At 46.3% G+C, this 25,593-nt stretch overlaps 1 protein-coding gene across 3 annotated transcripts; it reads right to left on the bottom strand.

The window, feature by feature from the left end:
- Positions 1–525: 525 nt before the first annotated feature.
- Positions 526–25,531, bottom strand: CNR2 (cannabinoid receptor 2). 3 transcript variants are annotated; one of them, XM_027109751.1, is made up of 2 exons: positions 25,327–25,531; positions 526–2,809 (listed from the first exon to the last, which is right to left on the bottom strand). In XM_027109751.1, the coding sequence occupies exon 2, from the start codon at positions 2,762–2,764 to the stop codon at positions 1,682–1,684; it is 1,083 nt and encodes a 360-aa protein (XP_026965552.1). In that variant the 5' UTR covers positions 2,765–2,809; positions 25,327–25,531; the 3' UTR covers positions 526–1,681. The 3 variants fall into 3 exon arrangements, with proteins under 3 accessions (XP_026965552.1, XP_026965553.1, XP_026965554.1); XM_027109752.1 differs by lacking the exon at positions 25,327–25,531 and adding an exon at positions 10,538–12,474; XM_027109753.1 differs by lacking the exon at positions 25,327–25,531 and adding an exon at positions 7,030–7,555.
- Between the last annotated feature and the right edge of the window lie 62 nt (positions 25,532–25,593).

Genomic DNA, 25,593 nt, shown 5'->3' with positions numbered 1-25,593 from the left:
GCCAAGAGGTTAGTGGTAAAGAGGCTTAGGAGTCAAACAGAACTGGGTTGAAAACCCCAGCTTTGGGTACATGTTAGCAGTGTGACCTCAGGCAAGTGATTTTGCCTCTCAGAGATTTCCTCATCTGTAAAATAAGGATACCAAACCCTCTTCATCAGGTTACTGTGAAGACTAAGTGAGATCCCTCATTTAAAACCACATAGCCCAGAGCCTGGCACATAGTAAAACCTCAGTAAAAGCCAGTTGACTCTTATGACCAGAGCACACAGTAGTTATACCTTACCTAATGTTACCTCAGTTAATCTCTATCCCACGACCCTGACGAATTCCTTCATTGTGCCACCAGTAATCATCTTTTTTCTTTTTTTATTGGTTCTCTTCCCACCAGAATGTAGAACGTGAGCCCCATCAGACAGGGGCAGAGTCTCATTTATGGCTGGACACCCAGGACCTAGCACAGAGCCTGGCACATATTTGTGAGATGGGTGGATGAATGAATGAACAGTGAACGCCTCGTCTTGTAAGTAAATGAAGACACATTTAATCAATATCGTTCCTTTTATTCCATCTGTAGCTCCAAATAATTGCATTAGGATTCCTCTGCAGTCCTCCGCACCATCAACAGTTTCTCTTGCCTACTGCTTTAAGCCCCTTTGGTAGGAACCTAGCCTCCCTGATATTAAGATATGGGTGTCCTGGGACCTCCACAAGTATGGGGCTGAATCCTTGCTGGAGATGATGGACTGTGGGATGTCAGAACCACACCTGGCACATGGTAAGGGAATTTCCCCCTCCTCCCACTTGCTCTGCTTATTATTCATTATAGGGCATGGGGGTGGAGGAGACAAAGGGGCTGAATTGAGGGATGACCGGGAACAATTCGGGGATTTATAAAATCCCTGTGAATATCTTCCTTTTTTTTGGAGTTGGGGTAGCCTGGGACACTGCCTGCTTCCAGTGGTACCATCAAATAGGTCTTCACAAAACCAATCTGCATCTCGCGATCCCAGTCTCCTCTGTATTCGCCACATACCTAGGAGGACACAATGGTTGTGAGTGGGGATTACCAGGGTGTCAGAGAGGGCCGGTACCATAATGATAAGATGCCCTGAACTGGAGGCTTGTCAGTTATCTCTGCAAGAGGTGGATCCACATCCTAGGTCCTCATTGCATTGCAGTTCTTGGTCCTCTGTGGGAAAGGGTGACCTGCAGGTAGGGCCTTTCATAGCTCTAGAACCAAGGTGGACCCAACAGTTAAACAGGAAGAAGGGCTGGCCAGCCATCCTGAGATCCCAGGAGAGTGATCCATTCTTCCCAGATTTCCTCCAGGCTCTTTACTGCTGAGCCTGAAGGCTCCGCTTGGCTCCCGTGGTCTCTAGAGAATGCAGGCACGAAGCCGTCTTGTTGGGAAGGTTGTCCTGACCTGCAATGAGCCTGTCCCAGGCCTCCTGCCTCCTGCCCACCTTGCCGCCCCTCACAGGGCCTGGCTACCCAACAGACTGTGTGCAGACAGGCGTGGCCAGGTTACCCTCCAGGGGTCAGTGCCAACACTCAGTGAAAAGGGGTAAGTGTCCAGGCCTTTGGGGCTGGTTCAAGTAAGATGAGAGGATCAAAGACACTCTCCTCCAGGGATTGAAATGATTTCTGACTTGGCTTATTTAAAATTGTGAAAGTGACCTCATTAGTGATTAGAGCAGTACAGCTCTCTGGAATCTGGCCCTGGGGTGATTTTCACATCAGCCTCTGTCTCAGTGACTGAGGACCTCGGGAACTCTTCTTTTCCTTCAGGCCCGAGGCCCCTCAGGCACTTCCTCCAGTGGGCCAAGCGGTGGCGGGCAGAGGAGCGGATCTCCCCACTCCGCAGGGCGTAGATGATGGGGTTGACCATGGAGTTGACAAGGCAGAGCAAGGAGCAGAAGGCAAAGACCTCCTTGACCTGTTTGCTTAGAGTGGTGGCCAGGCTGTAGACCATGAGGGTCAGTACCGGGACCCAGCATATTAAGAGCACAGCCAGCAGCACCCCCAAGGTCTTGGCCAACCACACATCCAGCCTCATCCGGGCCATTCCGAGCACTTGCCTGTCCCGGTGCTCAGCCAAGCTGGTTACATGCTGACGGGCCTTCCAGAGGACATGTGCGTAGGTATAGATGATGCCAGAGAAGAGGACAGCAATGAACAGGAGCCAGCCCAGCAGATAGTCATTGGGGATCAGGGGGAAAAGCTCGGAGCAGGGCCTGGGACAGCAAGTCCATCCCATGAGAGGCAGAGAGGAAACCAATGCTGAGAGGACCCACATGATGCCCAGGGTCACCAGTGCCCTCCCACGGGTGAGTAGGGCTTTGTATGTAGGTGGGTAGTGCAGACAGAGGTAGCGGTCAATGGCGGTCAGCAGCAGGCTGCCTACGGAGGCCGTGAAGGTCATAGTCACGCTGCCAATCTTCAGCAGGAAGACAGCTTTGGAATCAAAGCCATGGAAGACGTGGAAATTTACAAAGTTGAAGGCAAAGACCGCACTGGCCAGAAAGTCAGCCCCAGCCAAGCTGCCAATGAACAGGTACGAGGGCTTCCTGCGGAGCCGGTGTGAGGACAGGATCAGGTAGAGCACCACCAGATTCTCCAGGGCGCTTAGTATGCCCAGAGAGGTGCACAGCACCGCGATAGCTATCTTTTGGGAACTGCTCAGGATCATGTAATCCTTCATGGGGTTGAAATCCAAGCCATCAGTGGAGCCATTGCCTGCCTGTATCTTCCAGCATATCTCCATGGGTTGGGTCCCTCGGCTTCTGCCGGGCTTACCAAGAAGGCTTTGCTGTAGTACAATGAGAAGAAGAAATGAGTTCTTTTTCAATCAGCGCAACAATGACCTCATACAATCACTGACTCTAACCAAACACTTTACCTGTGCGATGGATCATATGTTGAAACAGCGATTTATATTGGTTTCTCTCTATTTTACTCTTTCTTCATCCTAGTGGGGTGCTAGGTCTGTACTGGTTGCCTTAGGAGAGGCATGTGGGAATTCAAGAAGCAGAAGTGACCTGCAAACCATATGATCTCACTTACATGTGGAACTGAAAAAAACCCAACTAATTCATAGATACAGAGAAGAGATTTGTGGTTGCCAGATGCAGGGGTTGGGGTCGGGGGGTGACATGGGTAAAGGTAGTCAAAGGTACAAGCTTCCAATTATAAAATAAGTAAGTCTTGGGAATGTACGTACAACATGGTGACTGTGGTTACTAATATTGTATCTGAAAGTTGCTAAGAGAACAGATCTTAAAAGTTCTCATCATAAGAAAATAAATTTGCAGCTATGTGTGGTAACGAATGTTAATGACTTACTGTGGTGATCATTTCACAGTGTATACAAATATCAAAGCATTATGTTGTATACCTGAAACTAGTATAATGTTACATGTCAATTATACCTCAATAAAATAAAATAAGAAATAAAATAAAAGTGACTGCCTTTTTTGGTCTTTTTTTAAAAAACCGGAAAACTACACCTAAGACTTCCCTTTGAAAGTAAGGAAACCTCCAAGGGTCAAAAACCGAGAGGAAATCAAAACCAAGAAGAAATGGAATCCAGAGGGATCTGGTGGAGGGTTTTTTGCATTGATGTTTTATTTTGTTTTGTTTGCCAGTTTTGGTAAGTAAGATGCTGACGTTTTAACAACTGTTTAGGGATGGGAGACAAGACTTGGGTTTCACACCAGTAGATTTGCCAGATAAACTATAGGAGTCCTGATAAATTTGAATGTCAGATAATGAATCATTCTCAGTATAAGAATGTCCTAAATATTGAGAAAAACAAACAGGGCGCCCAAATACTGTATGGGACATTATTAGAAAGCAAACTCTGAGTTTCTCTAGAGGGATATACTCTCGTATCCAGGTCACACAAGATTTCCACATATAAGGGCCCATGGAATGTGAGCTCACAATGCAAACTTACAAAGTGCACAAGGAAACATGAACAAGAGTTAGCAGAAATGTCAGACAGTAGAATTAGACTTCCAAGAATTCATACAATTCTTGGGTTTATGTTATAGAATATGTTTATAAGCTTTTGTTTGTTTTTTTGTTTTGGCTGCACGGCATGTGGAATCTTAGTTCTGACCAGGGATTGAACCCACCCCCGCCCCCTGCATTGGAAGCACAGAGCCTTAACCACTGGACCGCCAGGGAAGTCCGAATATGTTTAATATGATTAAACAATAAGGTATCAAAACCATGATTACCTAATGAGAGACTAGGCAGAATTGAAAAAGAATCAAGTAGAGTTTCTGGAAGTGAAAAATGAAGTCATTGAAAACAGTAACCCTTAAGGGTAGGTTAAAGAGCAGAAGAGACTAGCTGAAAAGCTTTGATCTAGAAGGTGGACCTGAAGAAACTTCTCAAAATGCAGCACAAGGAGATAGATGCGAAATATGAAAGAGAGGTTAAGAGACAGGAAGGATTGAAAGAGAAGGTTTAAAATATATCTAACTGGAGTTTCAGAAGGGAAGAATAAAATTGGTGGTGGGCATTGAGGAGGCCATATTCAAAGAGATGCTAGTGGAGAATTGCCCAGAATTCTCCTGGACATGACTCTTCAGACTCAGAAATCACAGTGAACTTCGAGCATAATTTTTTTTTTAAACTGAAGTATAGTTGATTTACAATGTTGTGTTAGTTTCAGGTGTATAGCAAAGTGATTCAGTTTATATATATATATATATACATATATATGTATATATATGTATATATATATATATACTTTTTCAGATTCTTTTCCATTATAGGTTATTACAAGATATCGAATATAGTTCCCTGTGCTATACAGTAGGACTTTGTTGTTTATCTATTTTATATATAGTCGTGTGTTGAACAGAATTTTAAAAACAAACCAATGGGAATTCCCTGGTTGTCCAGTGGTTAGGACTTGGCGCTTGCACTGCCAGGGCCGGAGTTCGATCCCTGGTCGGGGAGCAAAGATCCCACAAGCCACACAGCAGGGCCAAAAACAAAACCAACCAACCAGCAAAAACCAAACAAACAGAAAAAGAATTCCACATTCACATATAGCATAATACAACTTCAGAATACCAAAGACAAAGAAAAAATTTAAAACAATCAGAGAGAAAAGGCAAAGGAATCACAATTAAATTTAAAAGCAGATTTTCCAATAACAGTAATAATAGCCAAAAGATAGAGGGAAAAAAGCTACACTATCACTCAAAATAAAGAAATACAAGTAGAATTGTCCACTAACAGACTCTCACTGAAGGAACTCTAAAGCATATGCCATTAGAAGAAGGAAATTCTTCACAGAGGGAAGAACAGAAAGGCAAGCAGGAATTGTGAACAAATAAATTGATAAATGTATGAGTAAATAAAAAAATATGTATAAAGCAACAATAATAATAATAATAATGACTGAGACTGATTTGGAGGGTATAAAAACAAAGTGGAAGTAAAATTGTGAATGACAGTAACACAAGGCAAGAGAGATGAATAGAGTTGAAGCTTTATTTAGGAAGTGAGTAAAGGTATTGATCTAATTTAGGATTTTAAAAATCAGGCATAATCTCTTACTTGGTTTACTACAATAGCTTCCTAACTGACTCCCTGCTTTTAACCAGGCCTGTCTAATTTCAGTACAACAGCCAAGGTGATCCTTTTAAAATATGTCAGATCCTTTTCAAATATGTCACTCCTCTGTCCCAAACCCCACACAGCACCCATTCCATTCAGTGTAAAAGCTGAAGTACTAACAGTGGCCTAGAAGGCTGTGTGTGTTCTGGCCCCATTGACTCTCTGACCTCCCTACTAACCATGCTTCCCTTGGTCAACGAGCTCTAGCCATACTGGCTTACCAATGGGTACTCCCCCCCGCCCCCCAACGGGGCCTTTGCAGTAGTTGTTCCCTCTTCCAGAACACTCTTTTCTATGCATGGGTCAATCTCACCTTCTTTAAGTTGTGGCTCAAATTTTGCCTTTTCAAAGACATCTACCCTATCATCGTATTTAAAACTGTAGCTCACCCCACCCTCCTGCTCATCTGGTCCCCCTTACTCTGCTCTATATTTTATTTTTTCCATATCACTAATCACCTTCTAACATATAATTTACCCTACATAATCTTTATTGTTTATTATCTGTTCCACTAGAATTTAAGTTCCATAAGGTCAAGGAACTGACTCTTTTGTTCACTGATATAAGGGTTTAGAATAGTTTTTGGTACATAGTAGATACTCAACAAATATTTGTGAAATTGAAGTGAAATTGAATAGTCAGTGATTTTTAGCATCCCTCTCTCAGAAGTTAACAAATTAAGCAGACAATATACTAATTAATATGATATATAAGATTTGAACATGCAATTAATAAGTTTGATCTGATAGTCATATATGGAACTCAGCACCCAATAATTAAAGAATACTCATTGTTTTCAAGCAAATGTGGACATTTACCAAAACTGGTCTTGTCTTAGGTGAAAAGTAAATTGCAACAAACTTTAAATAATCTGTAACATACAAACCATGTTCTCTGACCACAGTGCAATTTATTTAGAAATCAAGAACTTAAAAAATGTAACTAACAAACTTCACAGGTTTGAAGCTCCTGAATAATTCCTGAGCCAAAAAATCATAAAGGAAATGAGAAAATTCTTAGAATTATAACATATTAAAATGAGTGGGATGCATCTGAGTAGTACTGAAAGGGAAATTTATAGGCCTACGTGCTCATATTAGAAAAGAAAAAAGACTCATGAGCTAAACATCCAACTCATGAAATTAGAAAAAGAGCAACAGCAAAAATACAAAGAAGGCAGAAGGCAGAAATAATAAGAGCAGAAATTGATGACATGGTAAAACAACAGAGAATAAGAAGCCCTGACAAAGACCGAAACTAGTTCTTTGAAAAGATCATAAAACAGACAAACCTCAGGCAAGATTACTTAAGATGAAGGAGAGAACCTACAAATAAGAAAAATATCAGGCATGACAGAGAAATGGTCAATAATCCTTTAAAAAGATGTTTAACCTCGATAGCATCCACAGAACGGCAAGTTTCACTCCCATCAGATCAGCAAAAAGATGAATCTGACAATATCGAGTACTGGAGAGGATGTGGAGTGCGAACGGTCAGCACTGTGACGGGGGTGTAAGTTGGGGCAAACACTGTGGAGAGCAGTTTGGCAAAATCTAGTGAAGTTGAAGATGAGCCACTGCCCTGAGATGCACCAATTCCGCTCCTGAAAATGTGCCCAAGGAGACACGTACAATCAGCATTTTTGAAATAGCAAAAGAAAACCACCATCACCACCACCAACAAAAGTCCATCAATTGCAAAATGCATAGATAAATTATAGTACATCCACACACAGAAATAAATGAAACAGTAAAAAATGAACTAGAACTATATGTGTCAACAAGGATAAATGTTAACATCACACCATTGAGCCAAAAGTCCAGTCCCTTAGGAGAATGTAGAGGATTTATAGAGTAGATAAAGAGAAGAGAACTCGCGGACAGTGGCAGAGGAACTAGAGAAGCAGGAGCGAGTGCAGGTTTTTTCCCCAGACTAGACTAGAAAGCAATGTCTTGCCTGAGGCAAAGGGAAAAAATGTGTTCCTCTATGTAGACATTTCCCTGTATTCTTTTTTTTTTTTTTCGGTACGCGTGCCTCTCACTGTTGTGGCCTCTCCCGTTGCAGAGCACAGGCTCCGGACGCGCAGGCTCAGCGGTCATGGCTCACGGGCCTAGCCGCTCCGCGGCATGTGGGATCCTCCCGGACTGGGGCTTGAACCTGTGTCCCCTGCATCGGCAGGCGGACTCTCAACCACTGCGCCAACCAGGGAAGTCCCTCCCTGTATTCTTTACTGGCTTTTTTCCCCCCCTCAAAACATTAAACACTAAAAAGTAGTTACTTTTGAAAAATGGAAAAGTAGGTCATTAAAACTCACAACAGCATTTTATAAGATTTAAATATATTATTTACACTCAAAACAGAATTTATTATAATTTTTTGGCACCCATTTAAATTTTGTGCCCATGGTGAGGGCCTCGCTCTCCTCACCCTACTTCTGGTCTTGCTAGAGGTTATTAGGGAGTGGGAGTTGGGACAAGCGACGTCTGTGGTTCCCAAGCAGTGGTTTCCTGGTGTGTCTGGGTGAGAAGACCTTCGCTGCATTTTCAAACCTCCCCTCACAGTAACCTCCAGGGTGGGTGTGCTTATGCTCATTTTAGAGCGGAAGAAGGTTTAGGAATGATAAGCTGTTTGGGCTCCCTGTACTCACTCAATTTCCTTATCTATAAAATGGGAATAATGATGGTAACCCACCATTATAGATAATTCACGTTATAAGGATTAAGTGAATTAATACATAAAATACATTTAGAAGAGAGCTCGACACTTCACTGAACTATTCTTAATTTAGAACCTGCTCAGGATGACCTAGTTATTTAAGAGTTGAGAACTGGGGTTCAACTCCAGTTCTGTCTATACCTGCACCATGAATGTGGTTAGTCTGAACGGAGATATGCTTTGAGTGTAAAATACACACCAGATTTCAAAGACAGTATGGAAAAAAGAAGGTAACATAGCTCATTAGTAATGTTTTTATATTAATTACCAGTCGAAATGATATATTGGGCTAAATAAAAACATTTATTTCACCCGTTTCTTTTTTTGGGGGGGTGTTTCTTTTTATTTATTTATTTACTTATTTATTTTAACATCTTTATTGGGGTATAATTGCTTTACAATGGTGTGTTAGTTTCTGCTTTATAACAAAGTGAATCAGCTATACATATACATACATCCCCATATCTCCTCCCTCTTCCGTCTCCCTCCAACCCTCCCTATCCCACTATTTATTTATTTTTTATTGTGGGTACTAGAACATTTTAAATGACAAGGGGCTCATGGGAGAGCGCTAGCCCACCCCAACGTGCTGTACTGTCTGGTGACAGCAAGGCAAGGTCAGAAGTATTCCTTTGCAGCTGCTGTAGGCAGCCCCAGTTGGGCTCAACTGGTTGCCTCACCATTCCTCAGATAGTTCTGCTTTATTGCACCTTTGCCCCAGGGGTTCCTCTCCCTGGCTCATCTTTTTTCTGGACTTGTCTTTCGCCCAGTGAAAGCTTCCACGACAGTCACACACCAAGTTCCTAGACTTACTCTGTATATATTATAACCAGTTCTGATTAGTCTTTTCTCCAACCAGGTTGATAACTGCACCAACCAACATTTGTATGCAATTTAACTTCTACAAAATATTTTTTCTCAGCCATAATCTAAAGTAATCCACACAATCTCTGATATAGGAATTGTGATTATTGTTATTTCATAGATAATGGAAGCTCAGAGACGTTAAACTACTTGGAGGAGGATGCACAGCTCGTCAAGGTCAGGAACTGAGCCTTCATTATTTCTGGGTCTTCTGTGCCTTGCACAATGCCTGCTACCTAGTCGGTGCTAAAAAACTGCTTAATGGGGAATTCCAGTGGTTAGGACTCTGCGTTTTCACTACTGAGGGCTCAGGTTCGATCCCTGGTTGGGGAACTAAGATCCCACAAGCCGCAGTGGGGCCAAAACAAACAAACAAACAAAAACTGCTTAATGAATGAAACCCATTTGGATGGAAAGCAGCTGTTGCCAATGTGTAGATCCCAAGTAAGAGTGTTAGGGGGAGGGGAGCACATAGGGTAGGTTCAAATCCTAGCCTGGTGACCTTGTTCAAGATACTTAATGCCTCTGTTTTCCCATTTCTCATCTGTAAAATGGGTTTTTGTGAGGATTTCAGTAAATTAATATAACATATGGAAGTGCTTATTATTGTTATTATTATTAGGAGCATCTTCAAAGGGGATAATTCAACCTGCTTAGTGAGGTTGTTGACAGTAATGTGCCTGGAGCATTATATGAGCTTAATAAGTGGCAGCTCTTATAATCCAGTGTTTTTTAAATTTTAAGAGAGCAGAATGCTTTTTACCATCAATGGAACACCTATTCATAAATCAGGTAAAAATCTGAATTCATGTCACCTATTGTCCTCTCTTCCAGGCAGCCCAGATTCCTCTGTGGAGCCCTCAGCTCCAAGGAACAGATTGAAAACCTCTCTTCTAATCCACCTCTGTCATTTTACCATCAAGGAAACAGTCTAAGGGTGGGGATGCAATTTTCTAAGATCACCCAACAAATCAGCAGCAGAGCTGGAACACATCCCCCAAACCACAATCAAAACCCTCGTGCTGTAAGCATAGAAGTGACCCGATTTCGAAAAGCTGAAAAGGAATGTTTCCCTGAGATGGATGCCCTTTGCCGAATGTTGCCAAGGCCACCCCAGAGTGAGACAGGAAATGGTGCTAGCCGAGTTCTCAGCCCTGGACATGAATAAGAGACAGTGTAAGCCTTTCTCAGCTCCCATATCCACCCTCCCACTTCTGGAAGCTTCCTCCCTGCACCCCCGCAGCCCCAGTCCCATCCCCCTCCAACTCTCTTGCCATATTTCCCTTAGAAAACAGCCCCCCACCATCAGAGAATGGCTTACCCCACGCAGAGTCCAGCCTAGAAGAGGGATGCCGGGGTGGTGGTGGCTGGTATTTGTGCCTCACCCAGGCCTGGCGTGGCCACCAACCTATGGTTATTGTGCAAATTAAGTAAGGCCAGGAAATGCAGGCATTTGGATGGAGATCCTAACAAGAAAACATCCGACAACAGGATGCACAGAGCAACAGGAAACCCAGCTCCCTGTCTGCCTTCCCTCTGAGCAGATAGAAATCCCTTTTGGAGTCAGAGCTTCTGGCTTGTAGATGAACCTTCCTCCCGGGCAAGGACTGGTCTGAACGCCTGGCACAGAGAGAGACTCAGTGCTTGCTGTGCTACACAACTGTTCCAGTTCCACCTCTGCATGGCTTGTCACTTGACTTTGGGCAAGTCCCTTCAGCTTTCTGCGCCCCTCTTCTCATTGTGAAATGACAATGACAAGACCTGTCCGATTCTCCTTGGGAAAACCAAATTGGCTGGCAATCTCCTCCATGGCTCTTTAACCAGGTCCATGGGGAGGCTGTGATGGGGTACCACTCCTTTCAAAGTGTAGGTAAGACTTCATGTCAGTGCGTTTGTTAGGAGGAAAGAGTTCATTTTTTTTTTTTTTTGATCAGCATGTCAGTGGAGTTTCAAATATTAGGAACCACTGATGCGTGTGAAAACATTTTGTGACCTGACATCGTACAAATGTAGTATTAAAAGAGAAGCAAACAACCAAGTGCTTTTCCCACCTAAGAAAAATGCCAAACCCCCAAGCTACATGACACTCTTTCCCCAGAGAGCATGCCCATGCTGCAGTGGGTGTCCAGGACCTGGAGCCCTGACCCCTGCTGAGTGTCTGCGAAGCGCACATTGAGCGCCTGGAAGCTGCTCAGGAAAAGGTGCGCCTGGGGGTTTTACTGACCTGAACTGAAAGTGTGAAGTGAAAGCATGCCATTGTCACAGCTGGCCCCTCTGTACTGCTGTGTTGAAAGCCCAAAGGCACTGGGGACCATGTGTGAGTGAGAAGGAGCTGGCCCTTTGATTGTGGCTGCTACAAGTGCAGTGAGAAGCTGAGACTGGAGTCCAGGAGCCAACATATTTATTTCTTACTGGGAGTGGGGAGGCCTGGGTTCCAGTCCCTGTTCTGCCACTGAGTGACTTTGGGCAGGTCCTTTCTCCTGTCTGGGTCTTTCTTTTCTCATCTTTAAAGCAAGTGGGTTGCTTAGGTCACTTCTTAGGTCTCCTCTGGGAAACTCGCAATGTTGGATCACAATGTCACAGGCTTGGCAACCAAACCTCCTTGGATTCAACCAGCCCTGGATTCAAATCCAGCTCTGTACCTTGTGGGCTGTGTGATCTTGGGCAAGTTACTTCACCTATCTGAGCCTCTGTTTCGTTCATCTGTAAACTAGGAGGAATACTACCCATATCACCCTGTTGTACAATCAAGTGATAGAAATTTATGAAATGAATGGTGGCTTCCAGTATGTGTCTAATGAACGGCAGGACATACTCAGTAGAATTAGTTTATAGGATTCTTACAGGATTCTGTGCTGGTCTTGTCCAACTGTCATCTGAGAACTTAGGCATATAGAAAGCTTTTCACTCATCCTCAGTGGACACTTTACTACCATGAAGTCCAGACCATCACATTAAAAAAACAAAACCAAAAAAAACCTGTTTGACCTGCATGAATGATCCATTAGTAATAGACCAAGTTGAGGCTCTTGACTTGCTTCCCGGCAGGGCTCTTGGTGCTGTGTTCAGCCATAGGAAGGGTGTCATGGGGCCTTCCTTCCATCTTTCTTCCCCTAGTTCCCCTCCGTGCTTGGTAGCACTTGGTTGCAGTTGCAAGAAAGTTTTCTGGAGTTTTGGGCTGTGGGCTATATTCCTTTGCCCAAATCTTATTTAGTTTTTCAGGCCCTATATCAAAAGCCACCTCCTCCAGGAAGCATTCTCTGGTTTCTCCTTACCTGTCTACGAGGATGAAACTCATTGAGTCCTAATGCATGGATCACTGTCTACCTTCCATTATTTGTGTCTTTTCCTCATATTGCTCCCTGGACTGTGAGCTTCTAATTTTGAGAATCTGGGTCAAGGATTGGTGGCATCTTTGTGTTCTACTCGCCCTCACACCAAAAAGAGCCCACAGTAGACTCTTGGTGGAGATCTTTTGATGAAGGACCCAAGCTAGGCTAAGCAGCCCTATGGAGATGGAACTCAGCCCACATAAGCAAGGCAATTTGATGGCCCCCAAGCCACCACTCCCCATTCCCAAGTCATGGCAGACATTGTCCATCTGTCCCAGTCCTCCCGCACCCTAAGCCTCACTGTGAGGCTTCCCCTGGCCCACAGATCCAGACTTCCGGAAAGAGGCGGGAACACAAGCAACAGGTTGAAAGCAGAGAGTTAACTAGAAGGTTGGCAGCCGTCCAGGATCCTTAACCTTATAAACAGAGCACCAGGATAGTCATTCCTAAAATGAATTTGCCAGGGGAGGTGGGCCAGCATGTGGAAGAAGGAACTTAAAATTTCTCCAGTGATATGAGTCGCAGGAGAAGGTTATCGATGCAAGGCAGAGTATAGAAATTGCCTTAGAGGAGAGATGCAAAGGGCTGCCAAAGGGGTTATTTCCCAAGCTGATTTCTCTAGTACTTTCCTCCTGGATTTCCAGCCCTTGGGCACAGGGCCTGGCAAAAAGTAGGCTCTTAAATATCTTCAAATCAACTTACTGAATAAATGAATGAACAAATGTCAATTAGGAAAAAAGCAGGTTTCTTCAGACAAACTTTCCTGTTTCCTTTTCCCTCAGCTGCCAGGAAGCTCAGAGCTAAACGCAGTACAAGCCAGCAGTGCTGGGTCATTCAAGGTTGGTTCCTCATTCACTTATTGCTCCTTTTAGTAGTTTCTAGTGTTTTTCTTTTTTTTAAATTAAATATATATATATATATATATATATATATACACACACATATATATATATATATATATGTATGTATGTATTTGGCTGTTTCGGATCTTAGTTTTGGCACTCGGGATCTCGTTGTGGCTTGCGGCATGTGGAATCTTTAGTTGCGGCATGTGGGGTCTAGTTCCCTGACAAGGAATCGAACACGGGCCCCCTGCATTGGGAGCGTGCAGTCTTAGCCACTGGACCACCAGAGAAGTCTCGCTAGTGCTTCACTTTTATTTCCACTGCCCTAATTCATAACATAGGCCACCTCCAGTCCTTTTAGGAAAGCATTTGTATTTTAAAGAATTGGGGCAAAAGATCATCATTGAGGTCTCCTCTACAATTCCTTTCTCAAATGTCTGTTGGTCGTCAAAGAAACCCAGTCCCCATGAATCTGCCTTGTGGGGCTGAAGGATTTTGTCCCAAGTCTGCTGTCTACTCACCATTCATCATTCCTGCCCAGGGGTCTGTGGGGTCACCACCTGCTGTCTGGACACTCATTCTCCCTGGACCTTCCTTCTTCATTAATCTGTATCATCTCCAGCCTCTCTCCCAGGAGGAATTGAGCTAAATGATGCCTGAATCCTCTTTCCACTGTAGCGAAGGTTAAAGGCCACATCTTCGGAATGAAGCATTGCAGGGTTCAAATCCCAGCTCTGCCACTGATGGGCTGTGTGACCTAGGGGCAAGTTACTCAAACTCTCTGAGCCTCAGTTTCTTCATCTGTAACTGGGGAAATTAATACCTGAATTCTTTTTTTTTTTTTTAACTGTTCACAAGTTTACTTCTGAGTTGCAAAAATATTTTCCCTGTAAAACCAGCATTCTTGATGTGCAGATGAAATAATTATTTAAAACAAGCAGTAGCTTGGCCGCCTAATTGAACGACAGAGCCTGTGTGCAATGTAGTAGAAAGAAAAACGTCCCAAGTTAGGAAGCAGATACTCAGGGTTTGAACCTGGCTCTGGCACTGGTTAATTCTATGCAGAAGTCACTTACTCTCTGTTGCCTCCATACTGCCATCTGAAAAGAAGATTGGAGGATAGTGGTGATGGGCACTTGGCATTGCACTAGCACTTTCTCTTCAGTATGTCATTTAAACCTGATATTATTATTTTCAATATTTCATAAATGAGGAAATTGGGGTACAGAGTTGCTAAGAGACTGGCTGGGGGCGTCAGGAACCTGTGCTCTTGTTCATTCCTCTGAAGACCCAGGGTCCCATCCTATTGCTTTACACTCTTTACCTCCAAGCCATTACACGGTAAATTAACAGACCTGAAATCTGCCCACAGGACAGTTTTGTTGAGTCTTTTCAAATATCTTCTTCTTCTTTTCAACTACCTTATACTCTAGCAACTTCCCTTTCAGAGAACAGACTCATAAGGCCCACATTCAGATCATACTTGACAGTTTGCACAGCAGGGAAGGGCTCATGGCTATTATATGAAGCAGGTAGCATTCCTTGAGCAAATGGGTTTAGAGAACGCAAGTCACTTGCCCCCAGTTCACAGCCAGTGGCAGGCCAAGCCAGACTTGAGCCTTTATGTTATGACAAAGTCAAGTTGATAAAGGGACAGGATCTAATGCATGACATTGCCCAGGTGACGCCAGACACAGGCAATCTTTTGTCTTTAGTCCCAGGGTCAAATCACATCTCTTTTCTCTTTTTGTCTTTTTCCTCTCTGACCAGCTGCACTCAGTCATGCCTCCTTTGCTACTATTAGCTGGCGTGGATTTTAGTCCTGTCCCCATCAGCCTGGTGAAGTCCTGATCTGCATGGATTTGCCAGTCAGGCTGATTTCCAGTCCTGGCTCAGCCAATTATTAGCTTTGTGCCCTTGGATAAAGTCAATTACTTCATTCACTTCTTCTCCTCAGTTTCCTCATCTGTAAAATGGGAATAACATATAGTACACATTTCATCGGTGGTGAAGCACGAGGACTAGTTGGGATAGCATCATGCTTAGTATAGTGCCTGGTACACAGTTAGCCCGCCACTGACGGCAGATTATATATGTATATATAATATGTACACATATTGTAGCTTTCTCCTCAAAAAAAAATTTTTTTTTTTTTTTTTGCTATGCCACGTGGCATGCAGGATCTTGTTTCCCTGACCGGGGATGGAACCCGCTCCCTCTGCAGTGGAAGCGCAGAGTCTTAACCACTGGGCTGCCAGGGAAGTCCCTCTCCTCACTTCTCAAGTTCTTTGTTAGTTGGCAACAAATGAGAGTGACAATGCCATGTCTGCTATGCCCTTGGGCTGGTGTGAGGGCAGGGGCGTGGTCAAGGAGGAAGGCAAAAGGCAGGAGAGAGGGGGTGAGCAGAGGGAGAAGATCCTGTTTCCGGTCAGGACTTTTGGAGCTGAGTGAGCAGGAAGCTGACAGTATGTCTGGGAGCTTGACGGATTATTAACCAGGCTGCGGTAAAGAAGTCCGTACCCGACAGCCTGCAGTCCTGAGGAGAGCCCTGGGCCAAGGAGATAGGAGTCTGGATTCCAGTTCCAATTTTGGGTGGAACTGATGCCTGAGAACCTCAGGCAAAACAGTCCCCTTCTCAGAATGTCCATCTGCACCAGATGAGATCTCAAAACCCTTCCAACCTCGTTCTTCCATTTTGTGAGTTGTGCAATCAACTGCACACAACTGGGGCGGGCGGGGGGGGGGCCGGGGCCAGGCAGAGGCGGGGAGTGGGTGCGGGGATTCGTCAGGTGGGAAAAGAGCTAACAGCGAGAACGCCTGGAGCAGCAGTTCTCAAACTCCGTGGGCTCAGCACCTCTTTACCATCTCAAAAGTTACCCAGATCCTAAAGGGCTTTCCTTGCAGGTTACATCTTTCAACACCTACTGGGTAGAAACCAAAACTGACAACTTAGAAACAATATTTAATAAAGCTGTTACGTGTTAATAGAAATAACATGTTTTTAATGAAAATAATTTTGGGGGGCAGATGTCTTTATTGCCAGGCAGCTGGATTCTCATCTGCTTCTGCATTCAGTCTGTTATAATGTGTCGTTGTGGTTAAAGCGTATGAGGAAAATGAATTTTTCACTGTCTCCCGTGCTTCCTTTGTGGCAGGCACTACAGGAGGCATTTTACCTGCACTCTCTCCTTTATCCTGCAAACTGCCCTTGCAGATAGAAATGCTTTATTCTCACTATCTTAGAGATCAGGAAAGTGAGGTTCAGCTGAATGGATTTGCCCAGTGTCTCACAGCTTGTAGGTGGCAGGATCAGAACCCAAAGCCAGGCTGCTCTGCTACGGCTGGTGCCAGACCCAATCCATGGAAGGCAGGCCAGCCTGGATGGAGGGGGACGGGGGTCTTTCTCACACTCTGGGCAACAGTCTCTTCCCTGGTCTCCTTTTCCTCCTTTCCTCCTTGGACCGTTTCCTCTAACCAGGGCCTCCAGCACCACCATTAGCTGCCAGGGCATTGACAGGTCAGCTCCAAGGGATCCGGGGTTCACTGTCTGTTTTGTTCCCTGCTGCATCTCAGGGCCCAGAACGCTGCCTGGTCCAGTGAATTGATTGAAGGAGTTCTGTGACACTTGTGAAAATCCTGAGGGAGGGCTACCTTCTTCAAGATTCGCAAAGTAGACACAACTGCTCGATTTATGGGGGAAAAGACGGACTGATAGAATATACATCAGCAGGAAGGGCACGCCTGGCTTAACATTTCAAAAGTGACTCTCAAAGCTTCTGTGGCAAGAGGACATAGGGAAAGCCTTTTAGAGCCTGACCAGCCCGCCTTGAATATGTGGGCGAGCGGGGGATCGCAGGGTAGGGGGGACTGTACCTTAATGACAGTGGCTTGCTGTGTGCCAAGCACTGGGCTTTGCGTGTAAACTCAGTTACTCCTCACAACGAGGAGGGGAAGGTGGTGCTAGTCCCACGTCCCTCTTTTACAGACGAGGAGATAGAAGCACAGGGGAATGAAGTGACTTGCCCAAGGTTGTACAGAGGGTAAAGCCCAATTTGAACCCAGGCCCAGGCCCATCACCCTCAGTCAGATCCTGAAGCTTTCTCCTGGGGACCTCTATCCTTTGCGGGGGGACGGTTCTTGAAATACTGTAAGTACATAGGCTTCCCTCTTTCCTGCTTTAGCAGATCCCAGGGTTCAGAGTCTCAGGATGGGCACCTTGACATGCTGTCTGAAGACATGTGTCTTAGTTCTGCCCCTGCAGGGAGCATCTCTACGATTCAGGGCTTCACTCTGATTCTGTGCTGGTTATCTTCATCTTGATAATAGGAACTAAAGGCCTATCTTCCTCTTTCTTTTTTGTTTTTTTAATAAATTTTTTTATTTTTGGCTGCGTTGGGTCTTCGTTGCTGTGAGCAGGCTTTCTCTAGTTGAGGCGAGCGGGGGCTACTCTTTGTTGCGGTGCACAGGTTTCTCATTGCGGTGGCTTCTCTTGTTGTGGAGCACGGGCTCTAGGTGCGTGGGCTTCAGTAGTTGCAGCATGCGGGCTCAGTAGTTGTGGTGCACGGGCTTAGCTGCTCCATGGCATGTGGGATCTTCCCAGACCAGGGATCAAACCCTCATCCCCTGCACTGGCAGGCGGATTCTTAACCACTGCGCCACCAGGGAAGTCCCTATCCTCCTCTTTCAAAGAAAACCTATTACAGAAAATTTTAGGAACTCAATCATTAAAGTGTAAATGCCCGATAAGAGTCTCTGGCTTCCCCTCACCCTGGGGGTACTTGCTGCTGGTGGAAGCTTGGTCAGGAGTCAATGGGAAGCATGGCGGGGGGAGCAGGTGGGTTTAGGAGCATTGTTAAAACTGTTAAAATTACACCTAGAAGTGGCTGGTCAGCCCCCTCCGCCCATGAAGTGCTCTCTGTAGGACAAGCAAAGCTGTAATGGGGTAGGGGGAGGGGGGGCAGAGACGCCATTAGTGGATGCTGAGGACTTTTCATGGTGGCTCCTCTGTATAGCAGAGAGTAGGAAAAGGTTAACCGCATGGTGGGTATTCTGAATCCCTTGTGGTTTCCTTTCAGGCTGCTCTGCCTCTTCCTGGCTTGGCCAGATCCCAAAGGGTGTGGTCCCTCCCTAATCTTGATTCTGGTTGTTTCTAGGGTTGCAGCAGTGGGGGTGGCGGTTCCAATTTGGGCTGGTCCCCCAGCAGAGGCGGGAGTGGTGGGGTGATGACGCGCAGAGCCCTGGAGGCTCAGCTCTTGAAACACACCAGTGCTCATGACAAAGACAGAAGGTGACACTGAATGAGCACTTACTGTATACTGTGGGCCAGACTCCATGCTACGCCCTTTACACATGAACTCATATATTCCACACGACAAGCCAATGAGGGAAGTGGTATGACTCCCATTGTATAATTGAGGGAACTGGCATCAGTAAAGAGGCTGAGTCGTAGGGCTGCAGGCCGCTAAGATGTGAGTGGTGACAGAGTGGCTGGAGGGTCACAGGGACAGCTGGACAGCGGCGGATGCTAAATGAAACCTAGTGTGGGCACTCAGGCCATGGACAGATAAGGAGAGGCCAGACATCTGTGGAGCTGACCCTCATGCAAGTTCCACGATAGGCTTTTGTGATAGAATGAATTCACGTGTGTTTGGGGATCTGTCTGGCTTCTGGCCTCTGTGGCGGTGAAGAGGAAAGCACATTATCATTTCTGGCCTAGGATTTGGATCAGATCCAGCAATACTGATTCCTTCAGTATACCCACTTGCAGGGTAACCTGGATTTCTATCTCCTGCTTCTGTGAGGAGAGGTGGTGAACAGGTAAGGATCAGCTCAGAATAAGAAGGGAATAGTTAGAGGTTTAAGAGGCAGCCTTGAGTCACAGTTGTGAGTTCTGATTCTGCCTCCTTATTAAATCTGTGGGCTTTTGGGCAAATTACCTCACTATCCTGAGCCTCAGTGTCCTCATCTGTAAAATGGGGTTAATGAAATTATCTCCCCTCAGGGCGCTTGCGAGGGGTGAATGGGGCGGGCGGCAGGTAGAAAACGCATAACACAGTGCCTGGCTGGCACTTAACAGATCCTCATAAACGTTAGCTATTACGTTTATTGTTTTTGTGTGCATTTTTCTCTGCCAGATTACTTAAGGATCATATCCAAAATTTAAAGAGTAAAATAAAATAGAATGAGATGGTTGGACTAGACCATCTCTCATCTCTCCTGACTCAGGAACTATTTCACAGTAAAATATAATTTTACAAACCCCCATGAGAATTATTTGGGCTATATCATAATTTTCTATGGTCCATGAAAAAGGAAGTGTTTTTAAGTCAAATGTACTATTTTTTTAAAATTAATTAATTAATTTATTTTTGGCTGGGTTGGGTCTTTTTTGTGGCGAGCGGGGGCTACTCTGCGTTGGGTTACACGGGCTTCTTGTTGCTGTGGCTTTTCTCGTTGCGGAGCACAGGCTGTAGGTGCGTGGGCTCAGTAGTTGTGGCTCACAGGCTGAGTCGTTCCGTGGCATGTGGGATCTTCCCAGACCAGGGCATGAACCTGTGTCCTCTGCATTGGTAGGCAGATTCTTAACCACTGTGCCACCAGGGAAGCCCCCTAAATCAAATGTACTATTTTTAATAAGTGTATTATTTCCAAAATTTCCCTAACATTTATTTTATTTAAATTATATGCATAATATATAAAAACAAATTTTGACTTCTCCCCACTTTACAGTGGCATATGTGCTTGATTTGCTTTAAATTCATGACAGAAGAAAATGCATGGTTGCTGAACAAATTTTAAAGTGATGTTTTATGGGGGGGCCAAATAGACATTAAAATAGAATGAAATGGGGAATTCCCTGGTGGTCCAGTGGGTAGGACTCAGCGCTCTCACTGCCAGGGGTCCAGGTTCAATCGCTGGCTGGGGAACTAAGATCCCGCAAGCCCTGCGAGATCACTGTCATGAGTTGGGGGTTGGCATTCTTGCATTTGATGCTTAAAAGTCTGATTTGTAGGGCTTCCCTGGTGGCACAGTGGTTAAGAATCCACCTGCCAATGCAGGGGATGCGGGTTTGAGCCCTGGTCTGGGAAGATTCCACATGCCGCGGAGCAACAAAGCCCGTGCACCACAACTACTGAGCCCACGTGCCACGACTACTGAAGCCTGTGCGCCTAGAGTCTGTGATCTGCAACAAAGAGAAGCTACCACAATAAGAAGCCCATGCACCACAATGAAGGGTAGCCCCTGCTCGCCTCAACTAGAGAAAGCCCGCGCGCAGCAATGAAGACCCAACACAGCCATAAATAAACAAATTTTAAAAAAATCTGATTTGTACTTTAAAAGAGAATGTTATGTTTGTTGTATGGTAAGATAAAATAGCTCTCAGGTCCATATTTGCAAGCACCTCTCTGCATATGCCTTGCAGGTATAGATTACCTTTATGCCCAACACAGGGAAAGAAAGAGTACATATTATTTTCTCTTTCTCTTTTTCTTTTTTGCGGTATGCGGGCCTCTCACTGTTGTGGCCTCTCCCGCTGCGGAGCACAGGCTCCGGACGCGCAGGCTCCTGGGCCCAGCTGCTCTGCAGCACGTGGGATCCTCCCGGACCGGGGAACGAACCCATGTCCCCTGCATCGGCAGGTGGACTCTCAACCACTGCGCCACCAGGGAAGCCCTATTTTCTCTTTTTAACATTTTGTAACTCACAAGAATTTTTATGACAAGGTATATAAGGAATTTGATCAGATAAATGCAAATGATAAATCTTAAGACTTATCTGCGGAGGAGTCATCATCTTCCTTCTCCTATTTCCTTGTGTATTCGACCTCAGTGTTCACTTTGATTCCTTTATTTAATCATTGGTTCATAAGAGGTATAAATTAAACAATACAAGATTAAGAATAAGACCAAGGTAAAACCTTGCATCAGCCAAAGCCACTCCAGTGGCCAAATGATGAACAGCCTGGTTGGGGGTCATGAGGTTATTGTTTGTTTGATCACTACTAACTGCTGCTTTTGATTCTTCCATTTATTTTATTTTATTTAAAAAAATTTTTTTGGCTGTGCCATGTGGCTTGCAGGATCTTAGTTCCCCAACCAGGGATCGAACCCAGGACGCTGGCAGTGAGAGTGCCAAGTCTTAACCACTGGACCACCAGGAAATTCCTGATTCCCGTGTATCTTAAGAAGCTCTCACCCTGAGAAAAATATCTTTTAAATGGCAAAATAATTATTCACTAATTTTTCAAAAAATGAAAACATTCTAATAATGTGAACCTTCTGGAACACCTTCTTCCCTGTTGGGAAGAGCTGGTGGAAAGTAGTGGAAAGACAGACCCCGGCTTGACTCTTGTCTTTGCCATTTACCTGCTGTGTCTGAGCCTTGGTGGCCTCATCTGTCCAATAAGTATTACGTGACAACTTAGAGATGGTCCATGAAGCACCTCACTCCCCCCTGGTCCTCAGCAGGCTCCCATCTCCTGCTTTTGGCTCCATCAGATTCCCCAGGATCCAGGCAGATACATGGAGACACATAAAAGATGGACTCATTGAACTCTGACAGAGGCAACACTGTGAATGCAGCTGTGATTCTCAAAGAGGAACTCTGGAGTGGCCGCAACCCCCAGAGAGGAAGGCAGGGGGGCTTTGGTGGGAGGGACTGCTTCTGACTCACTGGGTAAGCAGATAAGGGGCCTCCCCTGTGCAGGTGGGAGCAGGTGGGGGAGGAGAAGAGAAGCAGCAAAACCCACAGGACGCCCAACCCACCCATGTTGTCTCTTCTGCCCGAGATCCCACAAACATCCTCCCCATTTGGATGGGATACCCACAGCTCTCCTTCCCACGCCTGGGTCTAATGACACTGGGGAGGATCCTCCCCACCTGACCTACCCCACTGATCTGCCCTGGTCTGCTATTTTCTTTCCTTTGGGGTCTTTGCTGCATGGGGGTGGGGGCAGGACACACCCCATGCTCTGTGGACCCTATCTCTCCAGGATATGGTGGGAATAGGGAATAATGGTCTTGTCCTTTTCTGCTGGAAGAGGGCTGACCCTGGAGCCTGCATTGCACCTTACTGCTTACGAGGCACTTCCCACAACTGTTTTCCTGTTTGCTTCTCACCACAATGTACCGTGGTTCTGGATTCAGACACACCTGGGTTTGGGTCTTGGCTTTGCCATGTGACCAGCTGTGTGAACTTGAGCAGGGTCTTAAGCCCGTGTCAGCTTCAGTTTCTCACCTCTTAAATGTGGGTAGTGACAGCATCTCTCCCACAGGCTGCTGTGAGGATTGAAAGAGGTAAGTCTGCAGGGCTAGCAGAGCTCCAGCATATGGTGCTAGAAAGCTCAGTAAATGTTAACTTCAGAAAATAAACAAGCACCCCTTTGAGACAGGTAGGTAATGCTACCATAGCTTCATATTTAGAGTTGAAGAGACTGAGGTTGAGAAAGGTGATGTGGCTCAGCCAGGGCCTCCTGACTAATTGGTGAGGGAGACTTGGGTCTTCCACAGGATTCGGTGATGGACAGCACAAGCTTTGGAACCCGCAGAGCAGGACCCAACGCTGGCTCCTCTCTTCGTCGGCCATGTGACCTTGAGCGAGTACCCATTGCCTTTGAGCCTTGGTTTTCCTCCTCTGTAGGGTAGGACAGCCTGTCTCCCTTCAGAGTGCCCTTGGTGTCTCCCGGCTCAGAGACTTTGCGCAGGGGTGGGGTGGAAAGCAGAAGCTGTTGGAAGACAGCCCTTCTTCCTGTCCTTTGTGAAAAACCTAAGCAGGTTAAGCTGGTGTCCCAGGTGGGTGGGGAGAGAAGAGCCAGCATGTGTGATCGAAAGCCGAGGAGAGAGGAGAGATGGCCCCACACAGGGAGGGGACCAGAGGTCATGGGTCCTTGAGTGTTGGGGACCTGGGCTCTGGCCTGGAAGTGCCTTGGGGAGACGGTGGGACCTCTGGGGAAAGTTGCCAGGTGGCATACCCTGAGGGTGAACCCAAGACACAGGGGATTCGAGCCTTGGCAAAGAATCCGGGCTCCAGGCTGGACTTCAGAGGATCCAACCCATTTGGACAAGGGGCATTCACCAAAGGAGGAGCCTGGGTGGCTTCTCTCACTCTGTGCTCTGCAGGTGACCCTAAGAGTTGATGTGTGATGCTTGAAGGCGGGGGTGGGGGCAGGGGAAGCTCCGTACACACTGAGGTTCAGTTACTGACCAGTTCAGGAGGATGGGGGCTCAGAGTCTTATTGAATGTGCTTTAATAAGAATGAATAGGGACTTCCTTGGTGGTGCAGTGGTTAAGAACCCGCCTGCCAACGCAGGGAACACGGGTTCGAGCCCTGGTCCGGGAAGATCCCACATGCCACGGAGCAACTAAACTAGACCCATGTGCCACAACTACTGAAAGCCGCGTGCCTAGAGCCCATGCTCCACAACAAGAGAAGCCACCGCAACGAGAAGCCCACGCACCGCAACCAAGAGTAGCCCCGGCTCAACGCAACTAGAGAAAGCCTGCGTGCAGCAAGGAAGACCCAACGCAGCCAAAAAAAAAAAAAAGAAAGAACGAATCAAAGAACATTTTATGCATATCTGAGAGCGTGAGGTAAGATTAATAGATGCAACAAGATGAGGAAGGAAGAAAAGAGACTGGCGCTGAGGGCTCTGCTCAGCTGAGCCGGGCTGCCATTTTCCCACTTTAACCCGACCTTAACAAGCCAAAGGATGAAGGACATGCTTCATTGATAGAAATTGATGCTTGGCCCCAGGGCAGGTTAGGGGCCGTCTCGAGGTGAGCCAGAAGGCGGATGCTGAGCTGGGGCCAGAGTCGTCGGGTGCCACCTCCCAGGCCTCCCCAGATTCCTCCCCAGCCCCTCCCCCACCTCAGTCCTGGTCTTTATGCCCTGAAGGTGTCTACATGCCACCCATTCCAGGGAAAAACAGCGCGCAGCCTCATTTATCCTCATCTCTAATCCAGGGCCAGAGCAGGTGGAGTCAAGATCAGAATCTCCACCTCAGCCACCTGCTGAGCCCAGCACAGGTACCCATCCTAGCGCCGGCATCATCCCATCGACACTCCCACGAGCCTGTGACTGATGGTCCCGGGCCCAAATTTCTCAGAAGAGGAAGCTGAGTGGGAGAGAAGTGGAGTGATTTGCCTGAGGCCATAGGGCTACTAGAGGCTGCGCTGGGGTTCGCACCTGGGCACTGACCCCAGAACACACTTGTCAACACTACTGTTCGCTGAGTGGAACCTCCAGGGAAGTGGACCCCTAGCCTCCTGGGTCTAGTGTGGACTAGACTACACTACGTTACCAAGCTGCCTCAACCGGGCAAGCTGCATCTCTCTGTGCCTCAGTTTCCCCACCTGTAAAACAAAGGCTGGGACTCACCAGATGGTCTTTTCCAGCCTTAGTCTTTTGGGGTTTTTTCCTGGCCCACCATCTGCTGTTTAGGCCTGTACCTTGTAAGGCAGGAGGGCCTAGTGGTTGAAGAGTGCGCCATGGAGACAGAATGCCTAAGTTTCAGACCAGAGCTCTCATTTAACGCCCATATGACTTCAGGTAAGTCGCCGAGCCCCCGTCTGTAAAGTGGGGAATGATTTAGACCGTCGTGAGGATTAAATAAACATGAAAGGCCCTTAGCGCAGCACCTGGCACACAGCGAGGCCCTCTGCGGGCTGTGATCGTCACCTTGTGTCCTGACTTCGGCGGACACGAATGCTGAGAGCTGATTCTCGTCCTGTCCAAGGGTGAGGACGGCACCAGCCCTGAACCTTCCAGGGGTTGGTCCTCAAAAACCTCAGGAGTCCTCTACAACATCAATCCCCTGGCCCCAGGCAGTCGCACCCAGCTTCCTACAACCCTGGAGGGAAGGGGTAAGGTAAGAACACAGGTTTTCTGGAATGAGGAAGAAGCCCAAAATAAGACAACAGAAAAAGCTACTCACGGTTGTCCCTGGCTGAGCTCCCTGACCCAGCTGGATGTTGAGGGGTCCTGGCAGTTGTGTGTCTAAGGCCCAGCCCTGGGTCCCAGTCAGAGCTCCTGTGGGGCTGCTGCCCTCAAACCAGCGTTCTCGTGCTTTTGCTTTCTCACAGATGAGTGAGTGTGGGCAGCTCTGGCCTTCCGTCCCTGTCACCACTTCCCCTCTGGGTACCCAGTGTCACAACGTCCTTGCCCTTACAGTTGAATTGTTTCTCATGGGGCTCTCTGGCCA

Source organism: Aethalodelphis obliquidens, unplaced genomic scaffold (genome assembly GCF_003676395.1).
Source record: "Aethalodelphis obliquidens isolate GAN/ISIS:26980383/991018 unplaced genomic scaffold, ASM367639v1 scaffold9, whole genome shotgun sequence".
NCBI lineage: Eukaryota > Metazoa > Chordata > Mammalia > Artiodactyla > Delphinidae > Aethalodelphis > Aethalodelphis obliquidens.
The sequence above is the reverse complement of the archived record's forward strand: the minus strand, read 5'-3'. Positions and strand labels throughout refer to the sequence as shown.